The sequence below is a fragment of the Choloepus didactylus genome, chromosome 1, assembly GCF_015220235.1.
Source record: "Choloepus didactylus isolate mChoDid1 chromosome 1, mChoDid1.pri, whole genome shotgun sequence".
Lineage (NCBI taxonomy): Eukaryota > Metazoa > Chordata > Mammalia > Pilosa > Megalonychidae > Choloepus > Choloepus didactylus.
In genome coordinates this window covers 109,784,454-109,804,695 of record NC_051307.1, presented here as the reverse complement: position 1 = coordinate 109,804,695, position 20,242 = coordinate 109,784,454, and the positions used below count along the sequence as shown (strand labels likewise).

Here is a 20,242-nt window from a genome sequence, read left to right as displayed (position 1 = left end):
TTACTGACCAATGGAATCAAATTGAGAGTTTACATCTATGCCCAATTGATACTTGACAAGGCTGCCAAGTCCACCCAATTGGGCTACAACAGTCTCTTCAACAAATGGTGCTGGGAGAACTGGATATCAATATCCCAAAGAATGAAAGGGGACTCCTACCTCACATCTTGTACAAAAATCAACTCAAAATGGATCAAAGACCTAAATATAATAACCAGGACCAAAAAACTCCTAGAAGAAAATACAGGGAAGCATCTTCAAGATCTTGTGTTAGACAATGGTTTCTTAGACTTTACACCCAAAGCACAAGCAACTAAAGAAAAAATAGATAAACAGACTTCCACAAAATTAAAGTCTTCTGTGCTTCAGAGGACTGTCAACAAAGTGAAGGGGTAAACTATGTTAATGGGAGAAATTTGGAAACCACATATCTGATGAGGGTTTAATATTCAGAATATGAAAAGAAATCTGACAATTCAACAATAAAAAGGCAAACAACCCAATTAAAAAATGAGCAAGAGACTTGAATAGACATTTCTTCAAAAAGGAAATACAGATGGCCAAAAAGTAAATGAAAAGATGCTCAACATCATTAGCTATTTGGGAAATGCAAAGCAAAACCACAATGGGATATCATTTTGCACCTACCAGAATGGCCATTTTTAATAAAACAGAAAGCTATAAGTGTTGGAGAGGATGTGAAGAAGAACACTCATTCGCTGCTGGTGGGAATGTAAAATGGTACAGCCACTGTGGAAGACAGTTTGGTGTTTCCCCAGGAAGCAAAGTATAGATTTGCTATATGATCTGGAAATCTTCCTAGTAGGTATATGCCCAGAAGATCCAAAAGCAGGGACGCAAACAGACATTTGTGCACCAATGCTCACAGCCACATTATTTACAATTGCTAAAAGGGAAGCAACACAAATGTCTATCAATCGAACTGATAAGCAAAATGTGCTCTCTCTCGCTCTCGCTCGCTCTCGCGCGCGCTCTCTCTCTCTCTCTATATATATATATATATATACACACACATATATATATATACACACAATGGAATATTTCAGCAATAAGAAGGAATGAAGTTCTGATGCATGCAACAACACGAATGAACCTGGAAGACATTATGTTGCATGAGAAACAAGCCAGACACAAAAGGACAAATATTGTATAATCTCATAAATATGAACTAAGTAGAAGCAAACTCATAGAGTTAGACTCTAGAATACAGGTTACCAGAGACTAGGATTGGGGAGCTGATGCTTAACTTGTGCAGGATTTCTTTTTAGGTTGACTGTAAATGTTTGGAAATGGATAGAGGTGATGGTAGCACATTACTGTGAGTATAACAATAACAAATTATGTGTGAATGATGTTGAAAGGGGTAGTTTTATGTTGTGTATATTACTGGAAGGAAAGCAAGAGGATAAAACATAGGACTTTATAACACACTGATTCCTACTGTGGATGATCACTGTGGTTAATTGTACAAATATAAGAATGTTCTTTCATGGATGATAATGAATGTATGTCACTATTACATGTGTTAATAATAGGGTGGTATATGGGGGGAAAATACACAATGCAAACTATGAACTATAGTTAACCATAATAGTTTAGTATTCTTTAAATATAAATAAGTCTATAAAGACAGAATTAGATCAGCGGTTATGTAAGGTTTGGGAGAGATAGAGAGCTTGAGAGGTGACTACTAAGGGGTATGCAGTTTTTCTTTTTGAAGTACTGAAAACGTTCTAAAATTGATTGTGATGATGAATGCACAACTCCATGATTATGCTAAAATCATTGATTATATGCATTGGATGGATTATATGATATGTGAATGTATCTCAATAAAACTCCTAAAAAAAAAAAAAGAATACAGGAGCGTGGGGTCCTAAGACCTAAAGTCTAGTCCCTGTTTCATCAACTCTATGTCACAGGACCTAACACCAGCCTCACTGACCATGAGTTTGCTGCTCATCTATATAATGAGAAGCATAACACGTTTTTAACTTAGGTCAAAGATGAAAATCCTCTTTAAAAAAATCTATAAAATTATTTCTAAGTATTAAAGCAAATGTTTAACAAATAATATCATAACTTTAAAATCAACTTCACAGGCACACAATTAGAGAGTTAGGAGAACCACGGTTCACATCAAAGTGACCCACAGACATTCGTCTAATTGAAGTTCTACATTGTCCTAAACATGACATGATTGCTAAAGTACAAACATAATCTCTGACCAAATTAATAGGAAAAAAAGTCTCATAAAAAATAGCAAGCCCACTGTGTTCTAAGTCAAACAGCCTTCTTCTGGAGTATTATGTTCAGTTTCAAGTGCTCTATTTTGAGAGAAACTGAGAAACAGGAAATGTGTCTAGGGAGGACAGTAACAGGGATAACAAAGGTCTCCTCAGTTGAAGAATAGTTAAAATTAAGATTTGGAATGCTGGCCTGGAAAAAGAGGACAAGGGATGAGTGATAGCAATCTTTAAATGGTTAGCCTTCCTGTGCTGCATTAGAGAACAAAACTAAGAGCAGTGGTAAAAGCTTTAAAGGCAAAGATGTTAGCTTACTAAGGAAGAACTCTGTAATAACAAGAATACTCTGTGACTGGACTGAATCACTCTCTAGAACAATGGGTGACCAGTCCCTGTATGTTCAAAAGTAGAAGCTAAATGAGCATCAGGTAGGGATGCTACTTTGGGTAGATTAGATTTAACAGAGGACTTATGAAATCCTTTTCAAATTTATGATTTAGAAGACTATCAGGAAAAGCAGGTGACTTTGAGGCAGACTGTGATAAAGGAAGTACCCTATCCTGGTGACACAAGAAATAAGGTTATGGAAAACACTATCTCTCATTATAACTAGCACAGCTGAAAACTACAGTGCTGTCACTTACTCTTCGTCAATTTGTTTTGGGCCTCTCCTCCTCTCCTATGATCTTCTAACTCCTCTCTACCAGGACTTATAATTTAAGAGCCCTGTGAACCCTTAAAAAGGCTGTCAAGAAAACGTTTTTCTTTTTAATCAAGCTCTTCAACTAAGCACACCATTACATTTCCTGACATCCTATACCAATGAAAAAGAAAAACAGAAATGATGATTTGTCTTTTAATTACATTTTCATAAGTTCAATACTTATTAAATAAACAAGTAATTGTTAAATCTATTGCTTTCAAAATCTTTTGTTCATTCTCCTGTAAATCTAAAATTCCAACTGACTGTCTAATTCGTATACCAAAAAGCAAAAGAAATTTAATTTTGCTGTATTTTCATCACTTATAATAAAAACTAAGATTCAGTATCAAAACTATATAGTCACCCAAAATATTATTTATTTTTTGCTCCAGTCAGGTGTAGGGATATAACTAAGCAGTAGATTAAACTCTTTTAAATCAACATTTGTATTCAAATATTATATTTATTTAATCTTATCAAAATATAGTGCAGCATTTCTAAATACAATAAAAATAATCCTTTAATGCATAAGAGTAAGGGCAAAGGCTTAATTGGTTTTCATTGGTGAGGAGAGAAGAAATTAGAAAAAATAGCTCAGTTAATTAGTGACCACAGATAATGAGAGAAGACAGAGGAACTAACTCCTAGGTATCCAAGTTTATTTTGCCTGTAAAAGGAGAAATTTTCCTGTAAGAATAAAATCCAACCTAAATTGCAGAATCAGCTGATAAACAGGCTTCATTATTTAGAATTTTTCTTTACAGATATTTTGTAAACTTTTAACCAATTCAGCCACGTTTAATTACACTTTAGGCCAATTCTCCATTAGAAATGTTTTATATTCATCCCTTCTTCTCTGGCTTTCCAGTCACTATCATGGTCTAATCTCTCTTCATATAATCCTTTTCTCAGTGTTTTTATTTCTCTCTAATCTAAAATATTAAGAAAGATTAATACAAAAGCCCTCTATTAGTCTCTCCGACTGCACTATCTTCAAGAACAAAAACAAAAAAAAAACTCACTTCCATCACTGGGCAAGTTATTTAACCTTCCTGTGACTATATTACTATGCATATGGCACATGGCAGGTGGTAAATTGTTGAATGAAAGAATGAATAACTCATAAGGCTGTCCAACATTAAACGAGGAAGTGAACTTAGTACACTGCTAGGCACAATACAAGTTCACGCTAAAGAAAAGCTAATGTGAGTAAAAGCTTCAGTGGGTCCCCGTTTCCCACAAATTCCAATTTTAACCTTTCTGTCCTGTTTTCAAAAGAAAGCCATATTTAGCTTTACTGTGCCTCACAAATTTAATTCCCAAACAAGCATCCCCACTTAAATCAAACCAGTGTCTTCTCTCTTCCACAAAGTTTATTTCTGAGGTTTCAGGATTTCATTCATAATTATTCTCCACAACTACAACTATCCTCTAGAACAACTTTTATCTCCCCTTTCCCAATCAACTACCAAATCCCTCAGTTCACAACCCACCTCACCCTGGAAGCATTTCCTAACAAGACCTGCTTTTATTCACTTCTGCTTTTTCTCTAAAACCCTTACAATACACATTCTTTTCTATTACTTGCTACTGTCTAACCTTCCTGTGCAAACACTGTTAAGCTCTTAAAGATAATAATAACACTGTATCTTTTACTTCCATATTCCCTAGACCTTCCAAAAGCAAATGTGTGGATATTAAATACAGAGTAAACTGATCGATCTAAACTGCTACCAATGGTTATTTTTGAATGATGAAATTATGAATGATAATCATTCCTTCTTAAGAGTTTCTAAATTATTAACAAACAAAAAATAAGTTTATTTGGCACTCTATTAATTCAATATCTTAAAATGGTATTTCTACAGATCCATAGTGAAATAACTTATGCTCCAAAAATCCTAAAATATCTTAATCATACACAAATATGTAACTGTCAGTGGAAGTTTAACAGCTATTTATTTTATTGTATTGTAATTCTTAAAAATAAATAAATAAATAAATAAATCATACACAAATATATAACTGTCAGTGGAAGTTTAACAGCTATTTATTTTATTGTATTGTAATTCTTAAAAATAAATAAATAAATAAATCAGTGGTTCACACACAGTACCGTGGGTTACTCTACTATCCAATGTGCACAATATTTTTTGACTAACTAAAAGTTTACTGCTTCTCACTGCTTTTCAATAATTATTACTTTCATGATGAGTTTATGCTGCAAGCTTTCTATTACAAAGCAAAAGTGACACCGTCAATGTATTTGAATGTATTTGATACTCCAAATATAATTTTTAAAAATGCTTACCTAATCCTTTTTGTCCTGGATTCTTTGCAAAATTAAAAGTAAACTGGTAAAAATCCTTAAATCGTCCTGGTTCTTTCAATTCTTGTTCCATCTTGGGTATCTGGGCCTTTAGTTTTTCTATGCTGTCACATCTACATTGTAAAATTAAGTTTATAAAAGATGAACTTTTCCACTATAAATTAAGAACTTATTTATTCCTATGAGGATTTATATTTATTTCACAGAATTTTTTTAAAAGTCAGATATTTGGAATTTCATCTTTTTACATTATATAAATGTATATATACAAGGTGTAGGATTAACTGGGGAAGAGAAGGTCTGTAATGATTAAATGTAAGAAGTAATTACTATTTTTAAAAGGAACTATTTTTTAAATTACTTTTAACTATGTAATTCACTGGATTATCAACATATTGACTTGGAGGAGTCAGCTGCAGTGGACAAGAATGTGTTGTAACCAAATTAACAATCATCAATTTAAACTGTATTAGACATTCCTTATATAGAAACAAATCACATGTCTAGCTTCCACACTAACTGAAAGAACAGTTTTTTGCTTAGATGAGCAAGTATTCCCCTTAAAAACTTACTTCTTATACACAAAGTATAATATCAGCTCTGCCCCCCTACTGCCTCCAACTGAATTATCTCAAATCAGCATCAGCACATATTTTCTACATTTGCAAAGCATTCAACTTCCAAGGAGTTGAAAGAGTCCAAAATACCAAGCCTTACTTTTCTGGTAATAGTCTTAAGAAATTAGTCATAGAAACATACTTTCTTATAGATTCCACAAATCAATCATTTAACTTTTTTCCTCCAATCATTTTTGCTTTCATTTTCCTTCTATGGTCTTAACATCTTGCAGAACAGTAGTTTGTAAATTAAAATTAATTTGTAAGTTTATTACATTTTATTTGAATTCAGCTTCAAATGATAAAGAAAAGATAAACCTGTCTCCCTGAGTTCTAATGGAAACTGTCCTAGCATAGAAAATTCCAGAAAGTTCAGGATGGGGCTGCGTTGACTGTAGTGTCCAGCCAGTTATTAATTTACTGTCTCTGAGCTTTAAACCCACACTCTTCACCCTACTTTGTGACAGTGGACTACAAACTGCCAGATCACATTTCTCTCCTGCCAGCTGGCTCCATGTTAGGCTCTACCAATAGAGGGCGATGAGAGATTGCAAAGAAGAAAAAGGAACTTTCCCTATTCCAGTTTACTTTCTGCAGAGGGGTAAGGTTGTGCTGAGAGGTCCCAGCAGCATTCACCCCAGCAATGGTGACTCTCATGACCCCACAGCAAGCTGCTTCTAGCCAGTTTCTTCGTCACCAGACATCTTGTTCCTGCAGCAGGCACGCCCTCCCTCCTCCTGGGAAGTCTAAATCTCACAGCCTTGTGGGGATCTCCTTAATTTCTAAGTTCCTTCCTTGTTCACTTCCCTCAGCCCTAGAGGTGGTAGCTGCTTCCTGCAGTTGCTATCTCTCTTATACTTTAGAGCTTTCTTTTAGCCCTTTAGTAGTTAACCACCTTTTACCTAATAAACGATTATATTAAATTTTCCCTGTTCAGCTTACTGATGTAGTTTTTGTCTTTTAACAAAACCTTGACTGATTACAATATCCCTCAAGCTCAAGAATCAGAATGCCTGTATTCAAATCCTGGCTGTAATACTTCCAATTCTATAATTTCTCTGTGCCTCCGTTTCTTTATCTCTAAAATGAGAATATAAACACTACTTCCCTCACAGAGGTGTTGTGAAGAGGTAGGTGAAGTAGGTAGCACAGTTCCTGAAATAAAATAAATGCTCAATAAATATTAGCTATTATTATTCAACAGTGATCAACTGTTGAATAAGAATAGCAGAAAGGGCCAGAAAGGGCTATTAAAAGAGAAAGGGCAGCCTGTTGCCTACCCATGGGCTGAATACTTTTGCAGCCTCATAAATACAGAAAACTAGAGGCGAGAGGTAAAGCTTGCTCCACCTATGACTTTTTCATTTACTTATCCAAAGATACTGTCAAGGCATAAGTGGAACAAAAAATGATTATTAACTTCTAAGGTACCATCCGGTTTTAAAATTCCAACTTTTTTAAGTTTCAGAGTTCACAGCTTCACATTACAAACTTGCTCATTTCACTTATCCATGTTAAATATTAAAGCATAGTAATTTTATTTTAATACTAGTGAACCTCTCTTAGAAACAAAGGATAGAAGTATAATGCGATGGAACAGATTTTACTACACAGATAACTGACAAACCCAGAAAACCTTATAACATGAGAACTTGGCATGTCAGTCCACTTCTATTTATACCAAGTCTGTGGGCCAGTAAAATTAATGACATAATTAAGTCCTGCAGTAATTCTTACAGTAATGTACCTAATTTCCTATGGTTATTATAGACTCACCCTAATTCTGTCATGCCATCCATGAACTCCTGTTTGGAGAATTCACACTGTGTTGCTGCTCTAAACTTCCACGCAATGATCAACACACTAATGCTGGCTGGATCGAGTGCCAGGTCATCACAGAACTGCTGTATACCATCTATTCCAATTTTGTTTTCATCTTGAGGATCTTTAAAAACAACAATGCAATATTAAATTAGTGCCATACTTTATCATGCCAGCTTCTTAAAACTGAAAAAGGTAATGTGCTTTATATTCCATTTTTTAAAAAATGATCACAAAATGCCAAAGACATGAGGCATTATTACTCTAACAGATATTTTCCCCATATAATATTTAAAGCCACTTTGCCCCCTAAATAGAATTCTTACAATGTACAGGAGCATATCAATGCAAATGAGCACTTAATATTTTTTTATTTCATTTATCCAAATGAAAAATGTTCCATTTTCACACATATTCAGAAAATCAGAATTTCTATACATGATAAGGGATTCAAACTGAAAACACCTATACTTTGTTTAAGCAGGCATTCTAAATTAACAGTATTACATATAGAAATTCTCTCTCTTAAAACAAAGTTCACTCTACTACAGCAGTTCATTTGAGAGTATCAGAGAAACTAGAAACTATGCAACTCAATCCCAATCTCTACAATATAAGCAGTTTAATTAAAGAAAAAAAAACCCAACTATCAATATTCACCTTTAAGATAAGCAAAAACTGAAAATAATGACAAATACAAAGAGAAACAGGCATTCATACACTGTTGCTGGGTGTGATTTACTAAACACCTTTCTAAAAGTAATCTGGCAATAATGCCAGCATTAAAGAACATGCACACCCTTTTACTTTTGGGCATAAGTATATATACAGTATAATTCCATTTCTGGAAAACATTTGAAAGAAAGTCTGTATAGATATTTTGGCATAAATATAAGAGAAAGACAGGAAAGGATCCAACACAGCTATTAAAATTGTTTATACCAGGGGGAAGAAAATGAAACAAAATAAAGTTTCAGTGGCTGAGAGATTTCAAATTTGGAGTTAAGAGGTCATTCTGGAGTTTATTTCTTATGCATTATGTAGATAGCCCTTTTAGTTTTTACTATATTAGAAGAGTTAGATGGAAATACCTGAAACTGTTGAACAGCAATCCATTATCCTTGATTGCTGAAGACAATCGTGTAACTACACAGGTTATATGGTTTGACCATGTGATTGTGAAAACCTTGTGGCTCACACTCCCTTTATCCAGTGTATGGACAGATGAGCAGAAAAATGAGGACAAAACGTAAATGAATAATGTATGGGAGGGGGTATGGGATGTTTCGGTTGTTCTTTTTACTTCTATTTTTATTATTATTTTTATCTTATGGAGTAATGAAAATGTTCAAAAATTGATTGTGGTGATGAATGCACAACTATATGATGATACTGTGAACAACTGTACACTTTGGATGACTGTATGGTATGTGAATATATTGCAACAAAATTGCATAAAAAATTGTTTATCCCTCAGGAAAATAAACGAAAAGATAGATAAATTATTAAACTTTTATTAATTCATTTTGTATTGTTTAACCTTTTAAATGTATTACAATTCTTTAAAAAGCTATTAAAATTGTGCTTTTCTTAAAATCTGGTTTGGCTGAGTTTTACGAAAATGAGAAAAACAACACATTTCTTCCCCATTCCCAAGTTGGATGACTGGGGGAGAAAGCAGGGAAGCAAACAGTGTAAGAAGAAAAACTAGTGAAAAGAGAAAACTTTGTCCCCTTAAACCTCTTGAAAAATTCCAAGATGTAGAGAGTTCTGTTGGACATACCTACCCAATTTGTGTTCTATATGTTATTTGATTTCTTACAACAAGCTTGTAACTTTGAAGAGCCTGATTCAAAATATTTAAAGTCATAAGCAAACACTCACCTTTGTATCTATTGTATAGTTGTTCTAATTTCTTTCTGTCCAACGATCCTTTTACACTCTCTCGTATATAAAGTTCAGGATTTTGGAAAAAATTGTCTGTTGCAACATCTAACTTCCAGTCATTCTGAGACAGACAACTTACTGCTGTTTTTTCACTAGATTGTGTGAAGATCATAAACTGACGAACTTTATCCTTCTGCGATGATTTCAACTTGTTCTATTGAAATCAGAAAATAAACTGAAACTCTATATAAAATTGTATAGGACTAAGTATTTCTACATCATTGTCTAATCTTTCTTAGCAATACTTTTTTCCTCATCAACATTAACACATTTCAGATTAAACTTATTTTCAATCTACATGAATCAGAAACACAAATGTTTAAAAAATCTGAAACATAAAATTTGGTATAGTTTTGGAAAAGAAACCAGGACAGAGACAAAGGAAGCTCAACCAGGCTGGATTTCTTCCAAAAATGGACCCTTGGAGCATATATGAAGGCTCCAGAAAAAAACGCAGCGACTCATAAAACCCTGACCAGGCACAAAACAAAGCTCCAAGAGGGATGCATGAGAAATGATGGGGAAGAAGATGACATTATCTGGCCAACCAGAACAAATGACCAGAGAGAACTAGATTAACAGGTATTTGTTACAGTCCTAATACCTAATAAGAATATACTGAGCAAGTCTCCCCAGTACCATCCCTCTTTGTTTTCTTGATACATTTACCAAATGGGAAAAAGTAATACATTTTATGAATATCCTATATCCCTCCCAGTAGTAGTAAGGAACCAAGACAACTATCAATAGAATTTCCTTATTATTTTCACTCAAATATGAAGAAGCAGTGAAACATGAGTGAATACCCTCTATCTCCTAAGGTTAATAAAAATGCTTATTTTAAATAGGATTTCCCCCCTTTCCCTTAGCCTGAATCTACCAGAGGCCCTTGCTCTCTCCAAACAGTCCCCCTACTGTAATAACTTCTTCTCGCTTGCCCAAGTGACAAAGACTCATTTCTCACGTGACCAAAACCCAAAGCAAAATGAGGCAGGGCAAATAGGCCCTCCATTATCTCCCAGTCTCAAGGATTACAATCTCCTTCCCCTCTCCTCCTATGCTGGAGGGAGCAATCTCAGCCTCCCCAGTATTATTCCCCGCCCTCCCCACCACGTCCCAATACCATCTCTTAACAAAATATTTGGATTCTTTCTGAGATCCTATTGTAAGTGAAGGTGAAAAAAAAGAACTTGAGTAGGGCATACATTAATAAATACAGTGTTATGTGGTTTAAGAAATCTGAAAACCCCAGAATCTTTGATCTGGGTCCAAACTGAGCTCACAAACCTCAACCCCTGCTTGTACAGATGACAGACACATCCAGAAGGTTAAGGAATTTGTTAGTAGTAGAAATGGGGCAAGAACAGAGAGATCTCATGAATCTGAGGAACTTTAATAATCTTTCCATAAACCACATTGCTCCCTGTAGATATTTTAAAGCTTTTGAACTTTTCAGGAAAAAGACTACCAAAGATAAAAACACTTTTACCTATCAAAGAGTAAAAGTAAGACTATGCAAAATCAAGTAATATGAAAAACGTTTATGCCCTAAAGTCTGATCTGTCAGTTATACTCTCCTTTCTCTTACAATGTGTTATTGCTTAGGATTACAGATTAAAATCTCAACCACTGTTCTCCAATAAAATTGACAAATTATAAATTCACTAACCTACTGCTACTTCACAAGTAACTCAACCATCTCTGGACACCAGGTTAACTTGTAGCCAATTATACAATACATCTATCAAACCTCTGACGGTCCTTCCCTTTTGAAAAATGTTTCCTTCTCAAGATTCACTATTTAGTTAACAATAAATCCACAATGAAATTGAATGACAAGGAAGATAACTGTCCTAATTTTCCATTTAACCAAAAATTAACAAGGAGAACATATTGATTTCAATTTTTTCTATTGACTACTGTTTTTAAATGTTAAGTCAGTATACCTTTCTCCCCCAATAAATACAGTGCACCAATATATATTTTAATCCTTCTGTGAAGAACACTTAAGTACCTGAGGGTCACTATGATCATCAGTAACCACTGTACAATGTTGTAGAAAGTGATGGAGATTAACCTGTAAGTATACCAACTCTGAGAACACATCATGGGAATTACTTTTTTTAATGTAATTTTAAAATAATTTTATTGTGGTAACATATATACAACATATTTCCCATTTTAACCACTTGCAAGAATAAAATTCAGCTGTGTTATAAAAAAATTACATTTTAACTAAACCTGATATAACTTATTTGTATAATCCCCCTCCATTCTTCCTAAAAGTTGGATACAGCAAAAAAATCAAGTTTATGTGGAGTTTTATCATACAGCATTAAATCCAGAGCTCTGTTCTGTGATGTTTCCATCACTTTTGTTGAAAAGTAAGGAAACCACAATTTAAGTTACTTCTACAAGCTAAAGAGCTCTTTATTCTATTAATGAGTTCCTATCAGAAAGCAAGATACTAGAAAACTGGCAGAACAGAAAGGGATGAAAAATTATCTTACCCACATAAACATATCAAATTTACACAAATGAATTACTTAACATTATGTCACATCTTATTTTAAAAAATGTATATAATAGTAAACTATTTTAACTGGTTTAAATGTAAATTTTGGGTATGTAGGGCAAAATTAACAGTTTTTGTTATGTTTTGTTTTGTTTTTTAAAGAGGTGCTTCAACTACACATTTCCAATGCCACAAAAAGGCTAATGAGTGATAGCCGGCAAAGAACTGATAGTATGGGCTCCAGCTAGGCCAAGCAGTTATAGGCAATCCCATTCCTGCTAAGAGTCTGATAAGAACCCTCCCTTGCCTAAAATAATTTAAACCCTTGTTCCCATGCTAGGGAGTATATACTCAATTTTGTGGTCTCAGAAGCTGTCCCAGAGCAAAGCTGGAGTGAGCTGTATATACCTGCCCTTTCCCTAGACCTATTTAGGAAGCTATAACACTGTCACCACCCCCTTTTCCAAGCCACATGGGTGCACCAGGCAAGACGCTCTAATTTTGAATGCAGCATTCAAAGGTTTAAATTTCTCTCAACTTAAGGAAGGGGAAAAGGGTGACTAATCTGAAGAGAATTCTACTGAGGGTGAGTGGTGAATAGAAAACAGGTGGAGGAAAAAGCAGATGGATTTTCTTTAATTCTACTACAAACCCAGTGAGAGCTTCCTAAGAACAAAAAAAACATAAAACAGCTATAATGATTCAACACTCAAATGTAGTTTATGAAATTTACTTTGAGACTTACTTATATTCTGATTATTTTTAATTCTAACAGAGAAGAGAGAAATGTTTCATCTTGTAACAGAAAGCTAATTGCAATTTTATCAAAGACTTCCAAAGTAAGAAATACTATCATAATTTGGAGAGCAAAAGCATTTCAAAATGAAAAATGGCCAAGTTATCAATTTATATAATTTAATACTTAAATCTAGCATATGTTCATTTTTTTCCAAAGTAAGAAATACTATCATAATTTGGAGAGCAAAAGCATTTCAAAATGAAAAATGGCCAAGTTATCAATTTATATAATTTAATACTTAAATCTAGCATATGTTCATTTTTTTCTTCACTCAAGAAATTTGAGAATAACATTTAAAATAGTAGTTTATCTGAAAAAAAAAAACTGAGACAAATGCTCTGGACGTAGACAAGTATTATAGTCAAGTGTATTTTGCCACTGAGCCTACCAAGCATATCACAAATACAAAACGAAGGCTAGGAGGGGCTATGCTAAAAAAAAATAAGAATGATTATAAAGTTGAGAAATTCTTCCTGTTAAGTATTTCCTTCAAGAAAAACACTGAACGTGGAAAATGACTTTCCAGTCAACTAAGTCTTAACTATTTCAAAGCAGAAATAATGTTAATGGGGATAAGTGATAATTGTTTGCTTTTAAAAATAAGATGTTTTATTTATTATTTCTGTTATTCTGAATTTTCATCTTCTCACCCTTAAGTTCCAACTTCAGCCTGAACTTCAGAAAGAAACAGATGCCTAAGCCTTTATATTTTTTAAGGACTTAAGTTTCTAATTCAATTCTAGTTATCTAAAGATTCATTAACTCTAGCTCAAAAAAGACAATGTTTTAAAACTTAAAACATTTTAAAGGTTACCCATAATTTTCACTAAAAGCTTTGTATACTGATTCTTACAGAATTGCATACGGTTAAGTTTCTCCTAAATTTAGTAGTTTTAGTCTAGGAAAATCATACTTTCCACATATGATACACAGTACTTATCAGGTGTAACCAAATGTTACCAGTATCTCAAAACACTCATCTATAAAACCTTCCCCTAGACTGTAGGGCTAAAGTCAAAAGTGAAGAAAAAAATCAGTTTAAGGAACTACCTATTCCTAGAGAAGCCTTTCACCTAGGGGCAAAGTTCTGCAGAAGAGGGAGACTAAGAACCTAGGTAGGAGTAGCTAGAAATCCTCTTTCCTTCTACTTGCACAAAGAGGCAGTACAAATAGGATGATTTTAGCCACGAGTGCAGACTCTCAAGCCAGACTGGCAGGATTTTAATCCTAGCTGTGCCTCTTAATTGCAGTGTAACTTTGGGAAAATTACTTAATTTCTCTGGGCTTCAATTTCTTCATCTGAAAAAAAAAGAGCGTGAAGGTTACATGAATTAATTCATGTTAAACCCTTAGAACTGTAATTCATACATAATATGAACTCCTTACATGTTCAGGAAAGAAGGAAGAATACTCCCGAGGAAAAAAGTAGAAGAAACTTTATGAAAGTGGTAAAGGAAGAAAGAATAATAATCATAATCAGAAAACTAGCTAAATTACTGAGATTCTACTGTGTGCCAGGTATTTGATTATTAACAATCCTGCAAGGTGATTATCATTGATCCCATTCCACCAACAAGAAAACTGAGCATCTGAGCAGGATTTACCGAAGGACAGACTTATCCAAAAAGTAGCAGAGCTAGGAATGAAACCCTGGTGCATGCCTTCAAGGCATGCAGTCCTTCCATTTATTCTACATTGTCTCTAAGTGAAAGGGAAAACAAAAAGGCGAAAGTGCAACCTCTGACTGAAGTGTGTGTGAGGGGGAGGGAGGTGAAAAATATTTCTTCACCTATTTTATGGAAAAGTACTTAATCAACCTTTATCTTTTCAAACGTAAACAATTTTCATTCTGACTAAAAATTCTCCAGAAGTATTCCCTTACAACCTAACTAAAAGACTAATTTAGGGGTGGAACTTCCCTTTAGGGGTTTTTTTTGGAGAAGAGAGGAGGGGAATAGGTTCTTTTTAAGACAAGCAAAATAACAGGAAGAAAGAAACATTTATAGTCTATTTTAAAAATAATTGACGAAACCAATTGGCTACAATCTATAGCTTTCAATGTATATCAGGGGTTGAAAACAATGGACACTGGAAGTAAGGGTTCCCTTTTCCAATAAGATGGCTCGAAACTCAGAGAAAATAAAAATACATGCATAGGTTATGGCCAGAAAATACAAGAAATGGTGTACAATTTCAAATATTACATAAAACAAAAGATCTTCAAATAACATTCTTTTAAATTACAATCTGAAATTTAGGATAATTACTTATGTTTAGGCCTGTGCTATTTACTTAACATTCATAAATTTCCCCAACTTAAAATTTCCTGAACATTTATACTTAACTCTTCTTTAAGAAGGGCTGCACTACTAAATCAAATGTGAATGTTATATGTATTGTACACAATGAAAAATGATGGCAATCCACCTGAAATAAAAAATTTCACGAAATAAACCTGTAAAATTAAAACTGGTTTGTAGGTTTCTGTAGATTTTTTCTCAGTTTTTTAATTACATTAATTTTTACCCATCCCCAGAATTATTTGATTATTCTAAAGAGGACAACTGTATACAGAGTAAATATTTTCATTTGGGTTTGAAGATTTTCTTCACTACTAAAAATAATTACTTTTGCTAATTCCTGATAACCTATAATAATGGGATAGAAATAATCCCTATCAAAATACTTGTCTTTAGCCATTCTTTTCATAAAGAGAATAAGTGATTCTGGAAAAATGAAATCTCTTAATGCTAAGATTTGGTATCTACTCAATTCCCAAATCCAGAAATATTAGAATCTTATGAATAACAAACACTCTAAATGTTTACTGAAATACCCTACATATATGACCAGGAAATTGACCATGTACTTCAGCAGCTAATTTCCAGATTCAGTACTGAGGGTTTCAAAGGTATAATGTAATATAATTCTTTAGAATGGAACTATTTACAAGTACATCTGTCAAAATTTTATAATACAGACCACAGCAGCTAATGCCCCCCTCAGTGATTAGGTACTAATTATTTAAAATAAATTTGACAAAAGACACTTTAGTGCCATTTTTTCACTTTATGTTTTTGTTTTTTTCTTGGGGGGTGGGGGGTCGGTTGTAACACCCAAAGTGGCTACATAAACTGGACAGTCAGCTGGTTATTCAAGAGCTTGTTCGTGTACACAAAGCAACTGAATACTATTTGGAACTACTTCTCTTCATCAAATGTTGTGGCTAATACTACCACAACTTGAACACATACTGAAATCTAAAGGGAGGAGTTCACCCAGATTTTCATTATGCTTGACCCAACGTCTCTAGACCATAATCAAAGCAACCACTGACGCAAGTGAACGCTGCTCTTTTAAAACTTGACAAAAAACCTCTCATTGTTTTACTACATGCGCTAAAAAGAGTTTGTGATTTTTCAATTACTTAACATCATATCATTTGATTTGATATGGAAACACCAGGCCACTATTCAATATGATGGGGAAGAAACCAGAGAGAAAATAATCTACGAGTCCACCCCTGTACTGAAAGCGCACTTGCAGGGTAAAGTGGGGAGGCACATAAAACGTGGAACCAGACACCTTGCTCTGCCACATACTAGCCCTTTAGCTTTGTCAAATTTAGAACCTATAAGCCTCCATTTCCACATATGTAAAAGGAGGTGGTAATATCTATCTCACAAATTAGAATAGAGATTAAATAAAATAATGGTTGTAAATTGTCTGACTAGCAGACAATACGCTCTCAATAAATGTTAATTTCCTTTCTTTCTCCCCAGAGGCCAATTTTCTGCATCTGGCCATTAAACTACAAACTACCAGAACCATTCAAAAGCAATCTGTGAAAGAGGTTTTACTGTATTGTTTTTAACTCGAGTGTGCCTAGGTAAACTGGATGGTCAACTGGTTTTTACTGAACAGTGGACAGTCATCTTAAACATACTTCAAACCTCTGAACACCAAAGCTACAAGGTAGAGAGTAAAGAAGGTTTTGCTGTCTTAAAAAACTGCTTTAAAAGAGAATAGTCTTTAATGGACATTATGGAACAGCAGAAACAAGGAAGTTTATCAAACCTCTAAGAAAGCTTCAGGGGCTTCCCATATCTCCTAGTGTAAAAACTAGTATCTTTAAATTACCCATCATGCCCATCCCCACACTTTAATGATCAGGCCTCACCTGCTCCAAATCCTCCCCCATCTATACTCCCACCCCCCATGTCCAATATATGCACTCTGCTTCAGCCACAAGTTCTCCTCACTGCTTTCAAACTCTCCATCATATTTCAGCATGGTTTACTCTCTCATCTCCCAGTTTGCTCAAAATACACTTCCTCAGTAAAGCTTACCCAAAGGAACCATTCTACAACACCACTTCAACCATGCCCCAGCACTCCCAATCCCCCACCCTAACAATGCTCAATATGTTTCCATAGCACTTACCACCTTCTATCATAGTAAGGGAGAAAAGTATACATATACTATGTTTATTATTTGTCCCTCCCTGTAAAATGTAACCTTCACCAGAGAATGTTTGTTTGTTCACTGATCTATAGATCCCACCAGTGCCTGGAACAGTGTCTGGTACCCAGTAAATATTCAATAAATAATTGCTGAAATAAATTTAGGCCCTATTTTGACTTACTTGTAGATATGTGAAGAATGTGCAACAAGTTTTGAAAGGACAACCTGGAACAGGCAGGCATTCATTTGGATTTGTAGGCTCAGGTCTATGTTCAAAGTAAAATCTTAAATTTTAAAATCCAGTTTTTAAAAAGCCATTAAAAACAGTAATTAACATCATCAGTTATCCATTAATTTGAATTTTGTTACTTAGCTCATTCATTAATAACATTTGGGTTTTCCTCTGAGTATGTAATTTTAAATCAACTTTTGAACCAATTCTCTTGATTTAATATGACTTAAAAGATTTAGATTTACATGTACTGCAAACACCAGGGAGCATGATAAACCAGGAGAAAAGTTCTCCCACAATCGTGCAACCTTGAATCTTAAAAACATCCATGAGCCTCAATTTCTCCTTCTATAAAAAGGAGAAAGGGTAAACTAAATGATCTCTGAGGTCATTTCAGCTCTAATTCAATTATTCTGTGAGTCTATATAAAACTAGTATGCTACAGCCTACAGACACTTTTGACACTCTCACAGAGTATTTACCAGGGAATTACATTTCATTACTTCAAACTTATTTCTCATCTACATGCCAAGAGTCCAGAAACTTTGGGAGTAATGTCTATTACTAAATGTCTATTATTGTCTAAGTATTTAAGACCATTAGAATCTGTTTAGACTCCCTAGTGTATAAATCTAACACCATGGTATCAATCCAAACATTAACCTACCTTTCAGCAAACTTTTCTCACAAATACAAATTTTAAATTTTTGTGGAGTTTACCATAGAATGTAACTTCGAATACATGGCAAACTAAACCGCATATCCATACATGACACCAAAATATTACCAGGTTGGAGCCAAATAAATGTCATTCAGCAGAAATAATACCAACTAAAAACAAGACACTGGGGGAGTCCCTCTCCACACACACACACACACACACACTCTCTACCTCAAACAGTCCCTTATATTCCCCATGAGCAAAAAAAAAAAAGTATCAATTTTACATACAATAACCTGCATGGAATTCAGCCCACACTTAAAAGACTATATAACGTCCAACATCTCTTCTGAAAAAGAGAGTCCAACAAGGAATCAAGTACATAATTAGCGATGTAAACAAATCACCTTGACTACAAGGGTCTTCTAGTTTGCAAGAAATCTTTTTCCCCAAACAAAAGGGAGTAAGTGACCTGACTGATTTGTTAAAATCACAAATCGCCTTTGACTACTAAAATGAAACAATTACTCCTCCCACCGCAAATAAATTATGTGTTCACAAGGTAGCAAAAGTCTGTTTTTCCTAATTTTAAGAAATGAGAACAGGTTGCAGTTCCCTAATCCTCATCCCCCACCCCCCGCCCCTCACGTTCCCCAAGCTCAGCGGTCTCCCGTGTTCTCAGTAGAGAAGATAAATATAACCCCCACCAACTGGCCAGCAAAACTCTCATTTCCAAAAGCACAGGACGCATCAAGAGTGATGGAGAAAGGAAAAGAGCTGATACCCCGCCTCAAGCACAACTGCCTGGGAGATCTGAGGGGTGTTGGAGCTGGGCGCGGGGGGAGGGAGAAGAGCGCCGGGAAAGTCTTCCCTTCTCCCGGGCCGGGCGGCGGGAGGTTCCGCACCCGGAACCCCGGACCCCCGTCCCGGGCCAGACACAATGGAGCTGGCGAGGGGGCCGAGCAAGGGCAAGGCCGTTGCCCCATCCCCTCCCCCCGCCCCAACGCCTCCCCCACCCACGCCGGGCCTCTGCGAGGGGTACCAGGTGCAGTTCCCCGCGCCCCACACTCCCCGGGGCTCCCGACTAGGCCCGGCTCCGCTCCGCCTCCTCGGCTCTCGCGTAGCGGCGGCGCCCGGGCGGGAAGGGGAGAAGGAGGAAGGGTGAGGCGGGGAGGAGAGCCCCGCCGGAGAGCGGCACGGAGGCCGCGGGCCGAGACTCGGGGCTGCGTTGTCGCCGGGTTCTGGAGGCCGGCCGGGGGGGGGTGCGCGGCTGCGGCCGGCCCCCAGCCGGCGGGACGGGCGGGCGGCCGGAGTGCCTCACCATGTTGGTGTCCTCCAGGCCTCTCCCCTCCTCCTCCGGCTCCGCAGCGAATGGACGGCGGCGGCGGCGGCGGCTCCTCTCACGGGCTCGCCGGGCTCCCGCTCATGCGCAGTGCGGGGCGGCCCCGGCGCGGCCCGAGAAGGCAGCCCCGGGCGACGGGGAGGCGGAGGGCTGGGGACCGGGAGGGCGCCGGGCGCCCCACGCGGGGCTTCCCCCCGGGCGCGGGGTCCTCGGAGCGGGGGGGCGCGGGCGGGGGCGGGGCTGCGACGCACACTCTCCGCGCGACGACATCCTCCCGCGCCCCGGCGTCTCCGCCGCGGCGGGGTGGGGGCGCCGAGGGACACCCCACCTCCGCTTCCTACGCGGCTCCTTCAGCTGTCAGACGGCGCCGGCGGCGTCTTCGCAGGCTTGAGGAGAGGACGAGCGGTGGCCAATAACTTGAGCAGCTGGGGGCGACCAAAGAGATGACTGAGGCTCTAGATCCATCCCATACCACCCCGCCCTATGAGTACCAAAAAAAGAAAGAATTAAAGTGAAGTACCACCACCGAAGTGTTTTCTTCTTTT

General features: G+C 36.5%; 1 protein-coding gene across 2 annotated transcripts in view; it reads right to left on the bottom strand.

The window, feature by feature from the left end:
* The window catches only part of DCUN1D1 (defective in cullin neddylation 1 domain containing 1), a 34,182-nt gene extending 14,267 nt beyond the window's left edge, over window positions 1-19,915 (bottom strand). Inside the window, exons 1-5 of one of the 2 annotated variants that reach the window (XM_037839784.1) lie at window positions 19,140-19,359; window positions 17,644-17,728; window positions 9,622-9,838; window positions 7,693-7,861; window positions 5,282-5,412 (exon numbers count right to left, since the gene is read on the bottom strand). In XM_037839784.1, coding sequence (XP_037695712.1) covers window positions 5,282-5,412; window positions 7,693-7,861; window positions 9,622-9,796 — 475 coding nt within the window. In that variant the 5' untranslated portion in view covers window positions 9,797-9,838; window positions 17,644-17,728; window positions 19,140-19,359. Of the gene's footprint in view, window positions 1-5,281; window positions 5,413-7,692; window positions 7,862-9,621; window positions 9,839-17,643; window positions 17,729-19,139; window positions 19,360-19,676 lie in introns of those variants that run through there. The other variant, XM_037839780.1, reaches the window with a different exon arrangement.
* Between the last annotated feature and the right edge of the window lie 327 nt (window positions 19,916-20,242).